This window comes from Manacus candei, unplaced genomic scaffold, assembly GCF_025592945.1.
Source record: "Manacus candei isolate 608988 ecotype Guabito, Panama unplaced genomic scaffold, ASM2559294v1 h1tg000050l, whole genome shotgun sequence".
NCBI classification, from domain to species: Eukaryota; Metazoa; Chordata; class Aves; order Passeriformes; family Pipridae; genus Manacus; species Manacus candei.
In genome coordinates this window covers 2,205,617-2,227,232 of record NW_026138098.1, presented here as the reverse complement: position 1 = coordinate 2,227,232, position 21,616 = coordinate 2,205,617, and the positions used below count along the sequence as shown (strand labels likewise).

General features: G+C 38.9%; 1 protein-coding gene across 3 annotated transcripts in view; it reads right to left on the bottom strand.

Annotated features, from left to right (window-relative positions):
* Positions 1–226: 226 nt before the first annotated feature.
* PLPP4 (phospholipid phosphatase 4) overlaps positions 227–21,616 on the bottom strand; it is a 51,545-nt gene continuing 30,155 nt past the window's right edge. Inside the window, exons 6-8 of one of the 3 annotated variants that reach the window (XM_051800422.1) lie at positions 7,911–8,081; positions 3,045–3,233; positions 227–1,701 (exon numbers count right to left, since the gene is read on the bottom strand). In XM_051800422.1, the coding sequence (XP_051656382.1) occupies positions 1,691–1,701; positions 3,045–3,233; positions 7,911–8,081 (371 nt within the window). In that variant the 3' untranslated portion in view covers positions 227–1,690. Of the gene's footprint in view, positions 3,234–7,910; positions 8,082–21,616 lie in introns of those variants that run through there. The other 2 variants (XM_051800423.1, XM_051800424.1) reach the window with 2 other exon arrangements.

The following is a 21,616-nucleotide window of genomic DNA, read 5'->3' as shown; positions in this document are numbered from 1 at the left end:
ATTTCAACCTTGCAGGCTTACACTCTACCTTTTCCTGGAGGAAAGCTGAAGAGCATATTTTGGTTAAAGGAGGAATGCTGTCCCATTTCAATGGCATCAGTTTGCTGCTTATCAATAACACAGTCACTTTAGGGCTTGGGGTTTTTTTGTAATACTCTACGTGGTTTATTAATGAAAATAACTTGCTAACTTCTATTCTTCTCAAAAAAACGGTGACACACAGATGTACAAACCCACATTCATGTGTTGTTTTATTGGTGCATTACAACATTACATTTCCTTCACACTGAGAAAGCATGAGATTAAAATACACTGATCCACAAAAATGCCTTCCCTATGCTGACTTTGCACTGGTGATTATGGCACCCACAGATCCCTCCACAAGTTTCATTCCATTAAGTCCTCCATAATTTTAATTACATTTTAATCAAAGCTTTTACATCGTCTATTTTATGACTTTCAATTTAATTATTCCCATTAAAACGTGTTATTCTTTACTGCTTTTCCAAGTCCACCAATTACTCTTGCAATTTAAGTTTTTATGCTGTGTTACACTTCATATCCAATCTTTTAACATTCACCACTCATCTGAGGGCTGTATAAGCTTTCCCCATCCCAAAGAAGACAGCTTGTTTGTATCACAAGCCATTAAAACACTGGGAATGTGTACAGCACAATTAGGAGGCCCCACTCAATTCTGAGAATAAGCCAGATCTATATAAAAACATGCAAAATGCTCTATGCATCAGTATTAAACTTCTAATTTGATTTAAGGGTGTTTGTTTTTTTTAATATTTGCATATAACCTGGAAGACTTAGGGTTCCTGCTGAAAGAAAAAGCTGATGGCTGAGCCTTCCCCTCCCTCCAGGGCTTTCTTTAATCCTCACAGGTGAAGCTACAGAAAATTATATCTGTCACAGAATTCCATAGGATGGGTTAAAACCTTCATAGAAAGATTACACCTCCACTAGGCTGTGTGGGTTTCTAGAATTAAAGACCTGAATTACACTAAAGGAGTGTTCTGTTAAATCCAGTGCAAATGCTGAATAACTTGGCTTTGCTGCTGCTGGTTTGGGGAATTTGTATTCACCAGCAAACCCACAGCTATGTTTGGGTAATGTCTCTGCTGTAGGGTTCAGAATTCTGTAACTGCCAGTAAAACATCCCACCTCTCACTGGCAGAGTCAAACTGGTATCAGTTTTAAAGCAGATCAGGCCTGATTTCTACAGAACACTTCTGGGTTCGTGCCTGGTACATTCTGTTCCCTGATGTCACTTCCTATTTATAGTTATTTCCAAATATCATATAAGTTTATACATAGCAAGGTTGCATCCTCTTGTACACAATTATTATGTTTCCTTTTAAAGGGACTCTAATTTACTTGCTTTCTATAAAAATTCAAGTGTTGCCAATCAGGAAGTAGCTCTTCTCAAAAAAAAAAAAATCTACAAAGCTTAGCTTTGAGAAAAGTAAATGGCAAGCCTTACATAAAGACACTGAGCTGTCTGAATCACAAAATGCCTACAAGGCCAATGCATATTCCAAGAGGAACACATAAATTAGGGTTATGGCAGCAGTCTCCTCCAGTCTAAAGCACCGTAAGAATGGTCGTTGGCCAACATTCTCTTGATCTCTTTAACCAGCAGCTCCAAGTGCCAAGATGTGGGCTGGAACATTTGCCTGCTTTTTCACAGGATACCTAAGGAAAAAAAAATCTGGAATCTGACATTCTGCCATCCAAAGGTACATCATTTCACAGGAATGTGATGTGTGCTGCATAGTGCATACACATATCACACCAGAACCCTGCTAATAATAAATTATTAACTCAAGCCCCACACTTATGAACCTTCTCCACACCACCAGCAGTTTGATTTGTTGAGTTGGAATCCAGGTACCAAGCCAGCCTTCCCAAACACCACGATGAGCTGCAAATGTGGAATGGGACTAGCAGAAAACTGTCTCCAGCCTTCCTCTGGACATGTGACAGTGCTGGAAACCACCACGAGCATTCAAAGTCACAAATGAAAATCTCTGCATTTCTTCAGGTCACCAATGCTGCAGTGAGTCACCACACAAGGATGAACATGGCACACCAGGTTCACAGGAAACTCTGTGTTTCCTTATTCTCTCAGATTTAGGATTTTTTTTAAACATTTGTTTTAAAGACTTCAGCTTGTTGCTCTTTTCTTTCAATTTGTTTGGATGGTAACAGTAATTACATGAGCTCTCAAAAAATTGCTGATGATGTAATACCAAATTTCTAGTCCATCCTATGAATATATATGTTACTGTAAGTTGATAATTTGAACAGCATGGAATTTCTTGAATGTGACAATCATCCTGAAGAACTACTAATGCACTAAGCCTGGCTCTTCAAACATTTAACCCTTCATACCTTTCATCTGTTTTATCATTAGGAGCTCAGAATGACCTTGTCAAAACTTGGCAATTAATGCTAAGTTTTGCCAACATATGGAGATTATTTTTTTTTATGATAGAAGGCAACAAGATAAACATAAGGATGATGCCCTAAATTATCAAATTATATGAAGAAATGGCTGGCCCCAACAGATGCTGAACACCTGGTGGAAAGTGCTGTGTGTTCTCACCACCCATCAAAATCAATGAGTGCTGAAGACGACCAGAACTTTGTAGAAGATGAGTCAGTACTTCAGAAAAATCTGTTTCCAGATCTACTATATCCTCAACCCCATCTCCTTAAAATTACTCTCTTAACCATTCTCCATATGGGAGTGTTTGTAATTCTCTCCCCTTCCCTCAAGTAGTCTATCTGTTTGCAGTAGACTGAAAACAGGTGATTCAACAACAAGCCAATACGAACCGAAAAATTAACTTCGAAAGTACGATGGTATTATGGCATCAAAAATAAAATATTTAAACTTCTCTTTAGAAAAAGGAAAGAAACAAAAGAAAAAAAACAAAAAAAGCACAGTAAGAAACACTGTTAAGAGACCAGTTTGGAGGAAATGTGAGAAGGCTAAGAGTTCATTCTGCACATTTCTCAAAGTCATACGGGACCTTCAGTTATTCCCTCCAGAGGCAGCCCAGTAGCATTGTCTGCTGTCGGTCGCTCTTCTTTCTTCACAGAGTTCTGATCTAGCAGGCTGACGTAAGATTTATGACAAGCTGTGTTACCCAGAGGGGGGTAGTGCTGTCTGTAGCAAATATAAGCAAAAATGAGGCCGATGATCCCTCCAACGAAAGCATCTAGACAAAAAGAGCAACAAAAGCAGAAACATGTTACCGTGGAAAGGTCAGCCAGAAGTGACAGCTGTAAACAGAAGACATTTGCTTGACGTGGAAGTGTTCAACCCAGAAAATGGGAACTTTTTCACAAAGAATTTGGAGCCAAATACCACAGTCACACAGGACACATAAAATCAGTGCTTTGTGGGGACATCTCCAGTGTTTTGAATACCCCAAATGTAGGTGGTTGGCTGTGTTTTGGGAGATGAACAGAGGGAACAGAGTGGCCTCCACGGGGCATTAAACACCCATGATGCTCCAGAGCACTGCTGACCAACATTTGGGGGATGGCAACCCATGGATCTTCTTCCAGTGTGCCATCAGTTAGAGTGCCCACAGCCAGGTTTTCCATCCATGGCAACACAGCTGTCCTGGGCTGTTTGCCACCCAGAGCTCTCCTGCTCACAGGTCCCCCCCAACCTACTGCACTGACCACAGGCTGTGCCCTGCCCAAGCACCCCCAGGAAAAAAGGCAGTCAAAGTGCCAGATCTGCTCCTGACTGTTTGTATTCCAGGGGGAATTCTCCAGGCAGCAGGCAGGATGGAAGTGGAAAATTCTCTCCCTCCAGGCCACTGGAGCTACAGCAATTCATTTCTCCTGCAGCTCCTGCAAGGCCCCTGGGAAAGACAGCTCTCAACAACCACTTCAGGCTGGGTGAATTCCCACTAAAAGCACCTGAAAAGTCAAAGATTGACATGCCTGTGAACTGACTTAACACCTTCTGAATATCTTTCTTTTGATGCTTTTTACTGTCCCATACTCCTTTCAAAACAACCCAAAATAAAATAAGACAAAACAAGGCCATTGTATGAGATATTTGCAGCTCTCTCACACAGGTAATTTTAAGTTTTCTATAGAAACAGAATAGCACCTGAAGTGTAAGAAGATTCCTTCTGCTGTCAGGTTCTGCCTCTTACTAAAATACTCCTCTGATCTTGTGTTTTATTTCCAAACAACCAGAGGAGAATTTCACTGGAAATACAGCCTGTCTTTGAAAGCCTCAGATTGAGCACAAACAATAAATGGAAATGAACAAGAGGCAACGCCTGGAATATGAGTTGGCAGCACATTTTATTTTAACCAGACTTACTAAGCACCATATCACCTGTGTGTACCTGTGTTTCCATCCTTTCAATTACAAAGAAACCACAGCGTAATAAAAATGGTGAATCATTGAGTTTAGTGACAAAGAAGGCTAAATCAATACAAATTATTTTTGTCTAAAGCCGTTAAATAAAGATTAAATTCCCTAGCTTGTCAGTCTGATATATATTAGAACAAAGGCATTAGAACAAGGTTCAATTTTCAGTGGGTGACAAATGGTTTGTATTTTTTTTCTCATCAGAGAAGTGAGATTTCTTTTAACAGGAATAGCTAGGGCCAGAAAACATGAAAAATTTAATGCTGAGATGGATAAATTTAAGAAATGTGTTTATAAGTCACGGTTGAGTAAGAGGAGATCCCTTCTAATCCTTCTACACACAAAAGGACATAACAAATCTATCAGAAACAGATGTAATAGAGGTTCAAGCAAGATTTTAAAAGGTGATTGTGTGTACACAGTATTTGGAAGCAGATGGAATCTTGCCCTATGCACACAGAGGCTGATTTTGTACCATTCAGCCTGTCCCTATCAAACTGTCATGGTACAGAAGGTACCCAGGGCAACATTTTTCACTGTTTCAGCATCAATCAACTTGCAAAAAATTTAGTTATTGTGACAAGATTAATTTTCTATAAACCTGTGTTGGGTGCAATTCTCAGATTACTCTGCTTTAGCTGTGATTGACTGAATATTGTTCCAGCTGGTTTTTTATTTTGCTTAGCAATAAAGTCAAGCCTATGATTACTATTTTTAATCATGGAGAAACACCACATTTTTGCCAGTCCTCTACAAGTTCCCTGGTATTTTAAGACTTGCTGCGAACTTGCCCGGATTTTATTTCTTTCAAAACATTTACATGCAAATTATGCAACTCAGGGCCTCAGTTTGGGCACCACAGTAATACAGATTCATAAATGAGTTATGCCAAAGATTTCTCGCTTACCGACCTTGTCTGGGGGTGAGGAGCAAACACACAAGCAGCTATTTTGACTCCTGTTTTTGAAGACAACAATTCTGTCTTTGTTTGAGCTCATGGAAGCCATAAATTACTCTTGTTGTTTTGTTTGTTTGGGTTTTTGTTTTGGTTTTGGGGGGTTTTTTTGTTTGTTTGTTTTTCCCATAAAGGAAAAAGAACATTTAACATTATTTCTGCTTATTCCATGAGTAAACTAACATTTCCAGAATCAGAAGTCTACAGAGAGATTTAGGGACTAAAAAGCAGTCAATTCATTCTGGATTCACAATGAAATATCCTAATATTCACCAATATCAACACTAAGGTCTGGAATATTACTTTCTTCAGCCAAACTGAAAAGAGCTCATAAAGTTCTCATAATATTAACCTTCTGAGCCCACTCAATGGCTTTTTAATATAAGGATTCTCCACTCCATCTTTCACCTACAGTGTGCTCAGCCTTGGACATTAAACTGATGGTCCTTTCTCATTCCCCACAGCTCAGAAAAGGCTCCAGCACAGAGGCACCATAAATAATTTAACACAATTAGCTGACTCTGCTGAGCAGAGAAGTCAAGGCCTGAGGTTGTGTGCTGTGTATTCCAGAGTGAACTATTCCCTCCCTCGAGAACACAGTTCTTTTCAGGCAAAAACACAGGTGACCTGCAGGATAATGTCTGCCAGCACTGCTCTTCAGGAAGAGCTGAGTTTCCAGCTCCATCTCCTTAAAATTCAAAGACAAAACACCAGCAGCTGTGATGAGCAACAGGCACAACCCCCTGGGTGTACTTTTCCTCTGTGGTGTATAAACCAGCCATAATAACCCTCCTCACAGCCAATGTTTCGCTACATAAATAATTCTTACTCTTGGCAAGAGACAGGACACGCTGGAAACATGTGTCCAAAACTGGAGAGTAAACCTGTACATCCTCTTCCCATTCATTTACATGGCTCCCCTTCTCTTTAACAGGCAGCCCAAACCAGCCCAGTGTTATAAGAAATAAAAATATGGATTTTTATAGGTGTATCACGAAGTTGTAAGATATTCAAGTCCCACACTGGGACTGGGTATCAGGGACTTTTTCAGCCAGATGAGGGAAATATAAAAATTCCTAAAAATTAAAATCTTTCGGGGCCATGTGAGAATTTTGTACATGGGGGTTTCTCTTTGGGCTAAGAACAAAGGAAGATCCACCATTTTTGAGAGAGGATGTCCAGTGGCCAATTGGAAAGAAGGGAAAGCCCCTTTTCAGAGAAAAAAAAAACATTTTTAGGCAAAAATGAATATATTAAGGTTATCTGAAAAGGGTGGGGATTTTGTGAAACTATAAAATGTATGGATTTTAAACTGAAGGGGTCTTTTTCCCTGGAAATCACCCACCCCCATCCCTCTGTGCCACTGGAGGGCATGAAGGAGAGAAATTGGGAGTGAAGTTGATCCCAGCCAGGAAAAAGGCAGAGGGGGAAGGTGCCTTTAAGATTTTCTTTTATTTCTTATTATCCTGATTTGATTGGTAATAAATTGAACTAGTTTCCCCAAGTCAAGTCTGTTCTGCCCATGCTGGTAGTGGCTGAGTGATCCCCCCTGAACTATCTGAACCCATGAACCTCTCATTGTATTTTTTCTCTTCTGTCCATCTGAGGAGAGCAGTGACAGAGTGGCTTTGGTGGGAAGGTACAAAGATGGCAATAAAGAGGGTCAAGAAATGGCAGAAGAAAGAAGAGATGGCAGTGTTTTCTGAATTGTACCTCAGTAATATAAGTGTGTAACTAATAAATGGCAGTCTTCTGTTGGATTCCAAATTTTAGATATGAGAAAAGAAACTGCTAGGTTTAAACAGAAAACCTTGAGTCAAAGAAGCTGGGGAAAAATCCTTTTTAGTAACTTCATCCTGTGGATTCTTCCTGCCTCCTCCAGCACAATGGAAGAGACTCTTTGCATGATGTTATCACATGCCCTGCCCAAGCCAGAGAGACCAAACCCTGATTTGATCAACCTATGCAGAAGACCTGTTTTATCTCTCCTTTTGTGTTACCTGTCCCCCCCCTATAAAATCCCCCAAGTTAAAGTGGGTTTTTCCCGTGAGAAGTAATTCCTAAGACCCCAAAATTTGTCAAACCTGGTTTTTCCCTTACCTCATCTCTGAAAAGCTCCCTCTTGTAACAGAAAGAGTATGCAAGCCCCCTGTTGAAAATGTAAACCTTGAGCCCTTTAAATATGAAGTTGTGAACCCAATAAAGGATTCCAGTTTTCTGCCTCCCCTGGGATTGTGACAGCTCACTGACCTCCACAGTCTTCTACATCAGTTCTGTCTCACACCTGAATTTTAAAGGGCTGAGACAACAGTCTTTTTGTGACAAATACACTTAATCTGGGAAGTGACTGCTGTGAGGGAAGAGAGGGGGCTGTGGCAGAGACCTGAGGCTTTGAAGGTCAGTGTTGGTTAACTCAACCTCTCTAGGAAACCTCAGCATCCACCCACCACCGTCTTGATGTAATTAAAAAAAAATGAAATAAAATCAAAGAAACACGCAGAGAATTTGAAAAAAAAAAAGCTGGAAAAAACCCTGGCTCACCTTGCCAGTGATGTTTGTAATCACACATCCGTGAGAGGGCAATCATCATGGCACAGTAGAGGGGCAGGATGGCTGCACAGAGCCTCCAGCTCTTGCCCCGGCCGCTCTCGGTGAAGCAGTGCAGCTTCCCAGCCAGGTAGAAGGTGGTAAAGCCAAGGCCTGAAAATGCAACTGATAAAGCAAAAACACATCACTACAGGGTTTGTTTTTTATCACAGCACAATACTGACCCTCAAGGTCCTTTAAGGTCTGACAGCAGGGTTCCTCTGCTGCAGAGAAGGGTTGGACATTCCAGGGTGGTAATAAAGTTGAGAAGACCCATCTGCAAAAAACTGAGGGAGCTTCATGATTTAAATGATGATTCCCATGTAACCATATCAATGATGCTGTTATAACTTAGTATTTTAAGAGGATGCAGTAAATTGCCTTCTTGCTTTGTTTAGTTTTTCAACAAAGCAATCACGACCTTACAACCTTTAACAAAACCCCATTTTTGAGGGGCTGAATGGGAAAAGATACATTTTCCACAAGATCCAGGACATCCTTATATTCTCCACAGCAGGGGTGTCATCAGTGCAGCAATGCAAGCAACCAGGCAAGTGAACACTGCAAAGCAAATTGACTTTCTTCTCCTCCACACTCAGCTTTCACATCGTCTGACACGTCTGCAAACCCTGTGGTACCTCCAGACATTCACCTACGCAAGAGAAATTTAATTTATTTCTTTTTCCCCTTCAGCAATTTGCCCTCTTCCTCTGGGGGAGACATCAGCTGTGAAAAGAATGCCCAATTTTATTTGCACACTAAATGAAACGTTTAAGCAAATTTTTTAACTCCAGTCACAAAAGCTTTTTCAGGCTTCAACTTTCAGCACATCTTTCCTGATTTCAGACCTATTCAAAAACGTCAAGGTTCGAAGCAGAAAAAGATTCAGACAGTTTGTACTGTAATTGAATTACATTTAAATGAGATTTTTTAGGTTCCATTAACCTGTTTCTATAGAACATGCACAACTGGCAGTGATGAGAGAACTCAGGCCCCAAGTTTCTGTACTGAACTTCTTCCTTGCTGTGGCTCCTCACCTTCCAGAGAGATACTGGACAGATTTTTTTTATTATTATTATTTTTTAATATGCATTTCTATTTCTTGAAAGAACCAAACATTTGAATCTTTTTTTCTGTAGGAAAATTAGTGCTGCAGCTGAACATGTGAGACACATCTCTTTTCTTCAATCACAATGACAAATTTCATACTCAGTTTTGCTTTTGACTGCAGAGATCAAAAATTAGAACGTGAGCACACAAACCACAGAGAGCAAAATCATAAATATTTATCACAAAGAATTTGAAATATTTTTTTTTCTGATTACCTTTATACTTTCAATCTTTGTGATATCTAAGCAACTCTATAAGAAGTAACAGGTGGCATATTTATCCAACCATTTGAAATCTTTTTTTTTTTTTTTGTGACTATAGTTTTTATCTTTGTTATATCTGAGGAACTCTATAAGGGGTAATAGGTGACATTCATAATACATAATATATAATTCTGTTCTGGTTCTGCTTTCAGCCAATGTAATGGTAAAACCACTATCAGTGCTGAGTCAGATATAAATCTTTCTTTCTAATCTGATAGAAACCTTCACCTCAGGTTCCCAAATGTCAGGTGGGTAAAGCAACCCCTTTGTGTTCTGCTGATAAATCCATGGGAGGGTCATTTTTAGCTGCCAGTACACCAGAGTGCTTTCCCAGGTTTGCATTCCACGGCCTGGATGCAACTACTAAAGATTTGCATTTCATCTTCAAACACCCAAATAAATCCCTGCCCTGCCTGGCTGTGGTGGAGCCAGACAGAATGCAGATTAATCATCAAACCAGCACACCAATATGTTGCTTTCTAGATGCTTTTTCAAGCACTGCTGATTCCATATTTGTCAGAAGACGGTGGGAGGCAAACTTTGAAATGTTAACAATCCTGAATAAATAAAAGATTTCTTGCAGACTGGGCCACCTTCCCGTGTACAGACCTTTGAGAGCTGTGCAAAGCTGCTCTGCCTTTCAGGCTGTTGAACAAGAAGAAATAATTTCTTCTGACATTTCAAAGAATTCTTGAAATTAATGTATTTTCCTAAAAGTAGCATGTCATGCACAGAAAAAGGCTGTGAGGTGCACAGTCAAAGCTCCAGGCCATACCCACCATGAAAAAAATTAATTTATGACACTAAGACAGCTCAGAAAATTGGAATACCCCCCCTCCTTTTCCAAACATCCTCTCCAACTGTTAGTACCCAGTGTAGACTGACCTAAACCAACAAATTAACATTTCTTCTTGTGCCTCTCACATGTGTTATATTACCCATGACAAAAAAACAATTCTGCTCTTGCCTGTGCTCTTCCTGTTGCACCAGGTGATTTTTGTGGCCTTGTCTTTTGTATCAAAAAATCTGCAGTTCTTTACAGGGTTGGTTTTGGGGTGGGGTTTTTTGGATGGCTAATAAAACACATTCACATCTGTGGGAGCAGACACAGGGGTTGCCCATTCTGCAGACCTCTGGAATCAGAAACACATCTAAACTCACCTGAGACTGCAAAGACAGGATTTTTTGCATCATTCCATCTTCCAGTTGAGTAAATGGAGTGACCCAAATGCAATCTGCCTTGGATATGCACTATCAAATGAATACTTTCAAATACTTCTTCTCAAGAATTACTTTTGTCTTTGTGTTTCCATTTTTCATCTCAGGTTATTATTATATTTTTAGATCTTCAGAATTAAAATCTGAAGACAGCACTCCCAGGCAGAAGAATCAATTGCTCTGTGGTTTCATTTGCAGGCAATTCTATATTGCCTTGCAATTTAGAGGGCTTACAGAAATACTGCCCAAACTATAAACTAGGTGTTCAGTTCACACACTCATATTCAGGGTTACCAGCATTTACCAGGCAATTTTATCAGCAGTTTTCAGTAGCAGCAGATTTAGCTAAAGGGGCTTTAGAGAAAATCTAGTAATATTTAAAAAAAAAAAACCACCACAAAAAATCCCCAGAATTTGTGTTTTTTTTAATCAGGATCTGCCACATTTCCAGGAGGAGGAGGTGCTCAGGAAGGAATATGGAAGTTCAGGAGACTTGCACAAGACAAAAAGGAGGATTTTGTCTTAGATGCCTGATGTGTTCCTCTGAACCAAAATTCAGGAAGAAACTCACAACCACTCCCCTAGGAGAATTTACACCTAATATAAGATGGAAAAAAGTAATATAATGATGCTCCAGCTTGTGGCCATGGAACTAACATCTGCAGAGATGCAAAAATTCACTCTTCAAGAATCCTGGGCTTAAAGGTGCTATTTACCCTGAAGAATTGGGCAATTAGTAGAATATATATGAGTCCTTTTTCTAAAAGCTGAAGTCAGTATCTCACTATATCACCAAGGAAATGCAAATGCACACACACACATATCAAATGCCCTAAATTATTACATGGTGCCATAATAAAAATTATCACTTTGCATAAGAAGATTCCAAAGATGCAGCAAAGCAAAGCTCTTCATCTACAGAAATAGTTCTAAGATGGTTTCTTCCAGAAAGAAATTAAGACTCTGTTTATAGAAAGGAGGCAAGACCACAACATAAAATGCCAACCAGGTCTCTTTGGAGACATTGACACAAAAGGAAATGAGAAAATCAGTCTGATTTAGTTTAAAACAATTTTTACACAACATAGATGTTGGTGCAAATTCCAGACACAAATATTTAAGTTATCTGAAGTTGTGAAAGAGGAGAAAGGAATGACTCAAACATATAGTAAAGGGAAATGAGATATTTTAAACCATTAGTGTAGCTAACTCAAATCAAAAGTCCTGACACCACAAGCTGCTGGACAGAGGAAAACTTCTCCTAAGAAAAGCCAGGGCTTGACAAAATGCTGTATATTTTGTGAACTGTCATTGAACTGTTCTCTCTAAATAAGCCAGCTATGGTTTCTTAAGAAATTAACAGAGATAAAGGGAATTTTGGAATGAAAAGGAAAAGTTTAAGTCTTACAGGAATAGGTGCTATGAAGTAACTTAAAGGAGATAAAAGAATATACCATATTGCTACTTGTGGTATGTAAAAAACTGCTCCCTCTTGGGCATTGTGATTATTGGAGTAAATAAAACTACATTAGAATCAATTGTTCAGGCTGTTTTATCATATTCTTTTTTAAAAAAAAGCATCTGGAGACACTGCAGGCCCCACCCTGACATTGATTCTCTCCAGACAAGGGGTCCAGGTGAGATCTGTACAGACCAAACAATCAGCAAGTTAAAATGCAGAAAGTGAGAAACTGTGAACAAGAATCTGATCTAAAGCACCTCAAGTAAATTATTCATTTTAAAAAAAGTAATCACTTTTGTGAGTGTTTTGTGAAAATTAAACTACCCCACGAGGATCTTCAGCTTCTCAAGTTTTAATGGATGCTTTGCTAAGCACACAATAAATGTCTTTTTTTCCACTAAGCAGTTTTTGAGCTGAAGAAAAAAAAACCCTCAGCTTACTTAAGTGGCATCACATTATAAAACTGCAAAGCAACCATTCAAATGGCCTGTATAAGAATCAGACAAAATGATCCATCTCTTTGTCTGTAATGCTTTAGACTTGCAGTGATTACTCCATATTTTCCAAGTGCAAACACATGCTATTCATCTCTGGAATTGCACAGCAGCCTACTGGGTAATTCCTGTAGCTGGGGCTGCTGGCAAATGTTTTCAGTCTCACACTGTTCAAAGAACTGAACTATTTATCTTTCTTGAAGGAAAAAGTATGATACCAAATGAGGGCATAAATTTTAATGCTGAAATTCAACTCAAAGAGCATTTTATAGAAGTACAATTCCCAAAGAATGTGTTTTGAGCTTATTATCACAGGCAAAATAATTTTCTTGGTTTTTTTTCCAAGTGGGACAGTCAATCACCTTCCCTTTGGCTCAGCTTTATTAATTTCTCTTCACAAAGAAAGACAGTTCAGCAGAAGCAACATGAAAAGCCCATCACGAAATACAAATGTATGCAGGGGTTTATTTGGGAAACAAAAAAGAGTTATTGGAGACAGAGATGGGTTAGAACAAAAACAGACCTATATTATCTGAAAAGCAAGAGTGTTAGTCATCAGGTTGTTTTTGCAGGACTGTCCCAGTGAATTCTTGTGAACATTTTTTAGGTTATTTTCTGATATATTTTTAATACACTTTTCAAGATACTTCATTTTACCTGAAATACCTGAAGTGGTCTTGGGGTGCATCTCATTGCTACCAAGAAAACTTCCAGAATAAACCAGGGAAACCCCAAGACCATGCACAGCCAGAGCAGTAAGAGTTATACAGGAGATCTCTGCTTCTCTTTTCATGCTGTGAGACACAGCAAAATGTTATTTATTCCTGCAACACTGCAAAATGCAGAGCAATGAAGCCTGATCTACCCACCATCTGCAAAAGGAACTTATCACTGGGGGTTTTAGGTAAAGAAGAAGAGCTTGGGGAGGAAAAAAATGTAAATTATTTGAAGTTTTCTTCAACTACACCTCAGGTATCAAAGTAAAGCAGGACACCAAGGGGTGAGTGGCTGCACAGTGACATTATTCTGTCACTGAACTCAATGCTGGGCTCCAAACTTCTAAAAAACTCTCTGGAGAGAATAAGGGACTCTAAAGTTGGGCATTTTCAATTCAGTCTAGATCCCCTGAAGACAGCAAAACTGAAGTTGCTCTCCATTCTGGAGTACACAGCACACCTGGGATTAATCTCTTTAATCATGTAAAGAAAGAGGAGAAAATATCCAGGCATATAACAGCATAAAAAAAGCACTGTTGTGTTGAATAACTGGGGTTGCTCAGCATGAAGAGAAGGCTCTGGGGAGACCTCATTACAGCCCTGCAGTATCTTAAGGGAGCTTATAAAAAAGGAAGGAGAGAGGCCTTAAATCCAGGCACAGTGACAGGACAAGGGACAAGGAAAACTGAACTCCAAGGAGATCATCCCACAAGCCCCTCATGAATTCCAACAGCCCTTGTTCTTGAGGACTGAGAGGTAAACATGTCATAGAGCAGGTAAAAGCATTAAACACAACCATTCCTGGCTGTGTTTCTTAATTCAGCTCCTCAGAGTTTGAATTAACAACCCAATAAGCCCCACAGGAGATTTTATTTTATTTTTTCTTTGCCTATCTAAGAAATCCGTTTCTTATTTCCCTGGATTCTTTTATAAAAGGGTGAATCATCTCAGTGAGACGGTGCCATGCAGCTGTTAATTAAGAGATTTATCTTGAAAATAGGGGAGTAGCAGCAATTACTGCCAAAAACCTGTGGCTTGTAGCTCATTTGTTACTTAAAATCCTCACTTTCAACTGAAGGAAGTATGATTATCCTCCATGAAACTGCTAGCTAAAGATAATTAACAGTTCAAATTTAGATACCCAACTATAATTACATGTACTGAAGTAATATTTTGTATGAATTATCTCAGGATAGCAAACAATTCTATTGAAATTCAGTAATTTCTTCACTCCGAAGCACATAATTCTAATTTTTCAAACAAATTAATGGCTTTTAAAAATGTAAAAATATTTTCATTTTTACAGCTGACTAATTTTAATTATTTAGTGGAAAAGGGGAGGAGGAACTACCTGTCCCCTCACTCTGATGATATAATATTTCCCAATCAGCTTTATTCTTTTTAGTGGCACAGCAAGAAACACCACAAATACTACACTCATTTAATTAGTGCTTCATCAAGCAAATCTGGTGTGAGCATGAACTGCATAATCAGCTTTGATATCACCAGAGGAGACAACTCCTCAGGGGGAACACAACACTGAGTGGAGCAGTCAACTGCCAAGATAAAGAGAAAATAAAATATTAGCCAATCAGCCAGTCAACAGCAAAGGGGCTGGGTTGTTTTAAGAACTGTTGCAGTGGTTTTTTCCTGCCTAAAATGACAACTCACACCAAGGAGACCCCTGGGTTGACTGTCAGGGACTTTATGACTGGTTTAGAGAAAGAAAAGAAAATTAAAAATAGAAAAAAAAATCAAGAGGTTTCGCTTCTTCTCCCAAAAGATAGAAACCTAATCAAGCAGTAATCTTTAGAATTCTTTCTGCCTAAATAAGCAGAGTTTTCCTAGGAGGAACAGGACACATCCAAAAAAATGCAGACATGGGGATGTGAACGAGTTCTGAGGACTAAAACTGTCAGAGATAAATACACATTTCCAAGGTATACCATAGAACATTTTTTGGTAACAGCATCAAGGGCAGAGCCATGAATATTCATATCCAAATTGTAATCCTGCTTCTCATATTTAACTCCTGCTCATCACCTGCCCTACTGCAAAGAGGCATTCTCTGAACACAGTGATACTCTGTTTTCACCCAGATTCCAGCCTCCCTGCCACACTAAACAACACCAGAAAGTGATATTATATTCTATTGCTTGATAGCACAAATAAATATCTTTTAACCATTACCTGTTGACCATTTTGTTATTTACATCAACCAGTAGTTCCATTTTTCCAGACAGGATCTTGCTGTGTTCACCCACATAAACTTATTGACTTCAAGCAAGTCATGAACATTTCCAGAGCAGGGAACGTGGAGAACAGAATAAAAAATAACAGAATATTTCAGTTGGAAGGAACCCGCAATTATCATCTAGTCCAACTGCCTGACCACTGCAGGGCTGACCAAAAGTTAAAGCAAATTTATTATTTATTTTATTTATTTTTAAATTTATTTTAGTTATTATTATCCTGTTGATAAGGACCTGCTTCCAGTCAGAACCTTCCCTGGCACAGCTTTGAATCATTCCCACATGTCCTGTCACTGGATCCCAGGGATATCAGCAAAGACAGGCTAATACAGTAAAGAATAAACTGGCTTATCATATGATAGACAACTTCTTGCATGGCTGAGCAAGTGATGCATTAAATATTCAGTGATATTCAGATACTTTTAAAAATACGATTTATTATGACTCACCGGTCATATTAAATCATATTTAGTCCCCAGTGTCTGTGGAAATGCTATGATAACATAAACAGCTGGTCAACCATTCTGATTTCTATTTTCTGATTAATTCCCTCAGTAAAATAATCCAAAGATTTTTTTCCTTTCCCCCAGCTCCCCTGCAAGTAATTTTTTTAAGACCTCCCGCGCTATTATCCACTGGCAGTTTCATCCACAAATCCAACTTGCACTGCCTTTCAACACAACCAGAAACTTCCAACAGAACCATTCTCCAAAAGTTCCTAGTTGCTTAAACAAAGTGCAGGAACCCCAGACTGAAAGACTTCTAAACCCACTGTCTTAGTTCAGACTGAAACAAAGACAAACCAAAAGTCTCAAATCACCAGACAAATCCACGGATTGCAACAAAGCTGTATTAGTTATAAAAATATTTTGCATAGATATTTTTCCTGTAGGTTTCATTAGATGAAACACTGAACATTATTTGCTCACTCCTCTGCAGAAGGAAGTGGGGAAAAAAATTACCTATTTACTTACCTATAATAGATTGTGATTTCCATGTAGAAGTGACAGTAATAGCAAAATCCAAATGAGGTTTTCTGCAGATTTCTTTTTCTTTCTGGCATAAATAACATACTTGATTTCCTGTATTTATCTCATAGCTTTTATCTCAAGACACTTTTAATATCCCCTTGTTTTCAAGAGACTTAAATTAATGTTTTCAGAAAACATTGTGACTGAGATTTCTGCCATTTGATAAATCAGTCAGCCACCTCTAAAGAAAGGTGCCCAGCATTTTAACTTTATCATTCCATTTCAAGGCTTTTTATTGATCTATTTTTCTTGGGCTTACAGCAGAATTGCACTTGGTACTCTTGTTTTTATTGAAATAATTCTGGATTGACTCAGGGTTATTCCATTATGAATAACAGCAATAACTGCTCATTCTGTTGTAGCAAGCTTAAATGTATATAAGGAATTTTTTTCTTTGGAGTTCCCTTGTCCTTTCATTTCATTTCTTTCATCAGAACATGATCTTACATGAGTCAGCTCTATCACTCTTGCTGCTCAAAAGGGTTTTGAGGCAGCAAGTAGCATTTGGAGACGGATCACCCACCCCAGCTCATGAAGGTGACAACCCTGTGGAGTTTTAAAGTCCCCTTGGAAACAGGATGGTTGGATTTACTTCCAAGCAGCTCCAGTCTAGCCAGAATGCTCTCATACATATTCTGATTTATGTCTCCACAGATGTGAAAAAACTGCCCTACCAAGATGAAGAGCAAGGATTGCTTTTGGGAGTCCTTACTGATCAAAATGTTTCACAGCTGAAGGGACTGGGGCAAATTCCCACACAAATATCAGCTTCTGGTTCTCAAAACAGGAATTCTGACCAGTCCTACAATTCTCTGATCTCCTCTTTGCAGAGAAGGATAAAGGGATATCCTTCCTTGACCTGAAATTAAAGTTGGAAGAGAGCAAAGAAACGTGTTTATGCAGTGAATGCAATGAACATGCAACTAAGCCAATTTACTTGGGCTATTTACCTGCTTCTCATCCAAGCCTGTCCTACCCCCCAAGTGCTGCCTCAGTCAGCCCACTGTTGAGGTGATCCACTTTAAAGAATATTCCAGCCTGAAAGACATCACTAAGGAAGAGCTAAAACCACACCTGATTTAGAAACATCTCTACATTTGCGTTGTTTTTATACAGAAATGCCACACAAACCCACACAGAATGGATCCTGGAGTGTGATGTGTGTCAGTGCTGTGCTGCAACGGGAATTTCAAGGAATCTCAATATTTGCCAGTGCTTCTTCCCCAAAAATGGTCAGAGCCTGATGTGCCAGCCTCCTCTGAGTTACCAGCCATCCATTTTCCAATCAGACTCGAGCTTTCTGCCCCATTTCACTGCAGAGAAGAGCTGTCACTGCAGTTGGCAGATGAAAATTGATCTTTAGATCTCTGGTGTGACTCCAAGTCCTTTTAACTGAAAAGGTCAGGCAGAAGAACAATGATCTGATCTTTAGATACAGCTGAAGTCTACAGCTTCACCACGAAGTCTTCTGCAGGCTGGGAAATCAAGCATATACCTTAAACTCAGCTTAAAAAGTTGAAGACAGGCAAAAGAAAAGGAAAAATAAGACTGAGGTAATTAAGCTTCTTCCCTACACAAATGAAAGCAATTTGAACAGCTATAATAACCAAGGAACAGCAGTAACTGCTGGAAAAACTGGTTTCTTGAAGTTAAACTCAGAGATTTACTCATATTTCCAGTTCACTTTCTTTAACTTCACCTCTCCAGCTTTTGAAGAACCATGCTGACCCACAGAGTCATTCACTGTATTCCTCACTAATGACTCAGGATTTAAGATGATTCCATGTTTTTGCTTCCTCTCCTCTGAAGTCTCACTCTACTCTTCCTGCATGGTTTGGCCTCCAGATTAGGAAAAACAAACAAACAAACAAAATGAAGACTACACATAGATCCCTCTTTGGTATTCTGTGTGAATCACAAATTACAGTGGATTGTAAAACAGCAAATCTCAGTCCTGAGACCAAGAAAGCAACAGGCTTAACTGACATAATTCTGATTTTTCATGCAGTCTTTAGTATTGCTAAATAACATTTTACTCTCAGCTTTTCTTCAAGAAGGTCTGATGAATTTTTCTAGAGAGCAGAGACCTGTAACACCTCATCCTTCATCTGTTTTAGACACTTTAATGAAGAAGGCTGGGTGCTGGTGAGGGGCAAAGAGCTCTTACCTGGCTTGGCAGCAAGCCTACTGTCTGCAGAGGAAATGAGGGAAGGATAAGGGCCTTTCTTCCCACCTTTGGTAAATTCTCACACAGATAAGTGGCAAGCACTGGCAAAGATGGATAACATACCTGCATGGCTCTATCTTTCCATAGAAGAAAATAGCCAGAGAAACAGCCACCTTGTTTATCACAATGTGCATTATAGCTGCTTGAAAACCTGGCTCCTGAGCCAGTTTATGCTTAAACTAGTGAGAGCTTGTGGGAATTAACTGTTGATTCTTGGGAAAAGGATGAAGAAGAGACATTCAGCATCCACCTTCTCTCTTCTGGATAAGGGAACTGGCTCTAAAGTTGGGTAAAGTGCCATTCCTGGACAAGGCAAGGGATGAGGCTGATGATGTCCATGGTCATTTCTCCCACTGCCACCTAATTTCAGTGACAACCAGCAAATCCAAACACCAACAGGACTGCTGGTTTTCTAGCAGAGACTTTGTGTTCTGTGAAGAGCCTTAATAAAGAGCAGTCCTAAGAAGCCAACTTAGAAAGTCCACTTGTGGGAAATATGTCAGTGTTGAGGGGGAAAGGCAGAGCAGGAATATCTGTAGGATTTGGGAGTGGACTTTTCTCATAAGGAAGAAACATTTTTGAGGTGAAAAAAATCAGCTGGGATTCCTCTGTCTTTATTCAGAGAAAGGATGAGGGAACTCGAAACAAAAAATTTCCTTATATACATTTAAGCTTGCTACAACAGAATGAGCAGTTCTTGCTGTTATTCATAATGGAATCTGGCTACTGAGAGCAGGAAATTACTCTTCAGGACCGGCCTGAAGATCTAATCCCATTTATTATGCCAGAAGAAAAGGGTAACTAATTACTTTTTTCCTACTGCTGTTTGTACTTCCTTTCTTAGGCCACCACTACTCTTATAAAGTGCACATCCTCTTTTTAATACAAACAGAATCTACAATGTGTAACATGCTCCACTGGCAGCCTATTAAAGTGCACAGTAGGTGTTAAGAACCTAATTCCCAGACCACTGCTCCCATTAACCCTATTTGCTGAAAACTTCTTTGATGTAGTAATTCTCACTATCAATAGATTAGAGTTCTTCAGGCAGTGCAGTCCTGGCGCAGTTTTTTTGAGCAGAGCAAGATTATGCTGGAAATGGATGTTTACTTCGATTTGTGACGAGTTTATACCTGCAAAGGCTCATCCTGAACAATGAAACTGGGGGAAAATCAATTCTTCAGGATGTTACAACCACTTAAAACCATGACAATCTGGCCACTGCAAACTTCAGCTGCAATTGCACTGACATATCACTACCTAGATCTTAATAGTATAAAAAGTGCCATTTATTAAAAAATAAACAGTGACGGGAACTGTTTCTTTGGAAAACAAAAATTCCTTAGGAAAATGGGGTCAACAATATATAATAGTTGGGTTTTTACATATTATTTAGCATCTTATCTGTGAGGGCTGTGAGATAAGACTAAACTAGACTCGAAAGGCAGAGAAAATAATTTTCTTTTAAAAGGCCATTATTTTCTCAAGTGGACCAAGACACCCTCATTCATCAAGGAGGTAATTAAAAAACATATAACATAACATACCACTGTTATTGTCCCCACACTGATTACATTCTTCATTTCAGATTTATAATTAAATTCTCTGATTTTTTCAGCTATATTAAACAGTAATCACTACAAACCTCTTTGAGGCAATAACACGAAGAAGAAAGACAAAAACACCCACACAAGAAATAAGAGCTCTTGTATAGTTCTGTGTTAACATTCACTCTGGAACTGTACAAACAAAATTGAGATGTTACCACAAAATAATTTCTTCAAAACTCTACTTTTTTTTTTCCATGTAAAAAGAAATCTCTAGAATCGATAAAGCTTTCTTTTTAAAAAAAAAAAAAAATCAATGGCACAATTTAGGGAAAAGTAAACTTTTCAAACTAATTTAGGTAATTAAATTGCAGCTACAAAAATAAAATCACAACTATTTTATTTATTTGGCTGCTAGCACTTTTACACAGAAAATGCTCATTTTTAGTTGATTTTTTTCCCCCCATAAATCTCTCCTATCCAACAGGAAATTTTAAGTTCAATTATCTCTGCAGCCACTGTGTTTTTCAAGTGATTAATTTTTTATCGAGTTGGGTTTCCAGTCATTTGATGTGAAATCCATTCATACCAACTGGGATCTTTCTTTCTGGGGTCTCCTGAAGTTCAACACAGGGAACTGCAAAGCCCTTTACTGGGGGAAATTCATCCCAACTCTTCTCAGTGGCAGCCAGGAAAAGGAGAAGAGACAAATAATAAGCAGCACAGGCTCCAAGGAGGTTAAATTAAACTCTCATCAAGCCACTATTTTTTCCTTTGGTACAAAGGTATCAAAACCAGTCTCATGCAGCTTCCTCTTATCTAAGGCAGCAACCCCTTAACTGAAAAATATAGCTGAAATAGTTCTGACCAATTCAGAAATAACACATTTAAAAATAGGCACTAAACAAAGCTGAAGCCAAGACTGGCAATTGCAATCTGTGAGCAGAATAAAAGCCTAAAGGGAGTTTTATCATGATAAATTAATCACTTCCTCTAAGAAAGCAAAACAGGGTCAAGAATTTGGCATTTCATTCCCACAGGATTTTTGGTGTTTCTAAATAAAATGTGTTGTGCTACTATTATTTACCCACAGTTGCTTGTACAGGGACTTCACTACTACAGAGATGGCAGCTCAGAAGATCTCTGCCTGGCTAGGAGTTTGGTTTTTTCTTTTAACCTGAACAGCCCATTTTACTGAACAATATTCGAAGCAATTCTGTATTGCTGAGTTGCTACATTTTTTCTAAAAAAACTTCAGGAGAGAAGCCATTCAGAGACTGTTTACAGGGCAAACAGATCAGAAAACCACACTGGGGGGGTTGCAGCTGTTGCAAATCTATA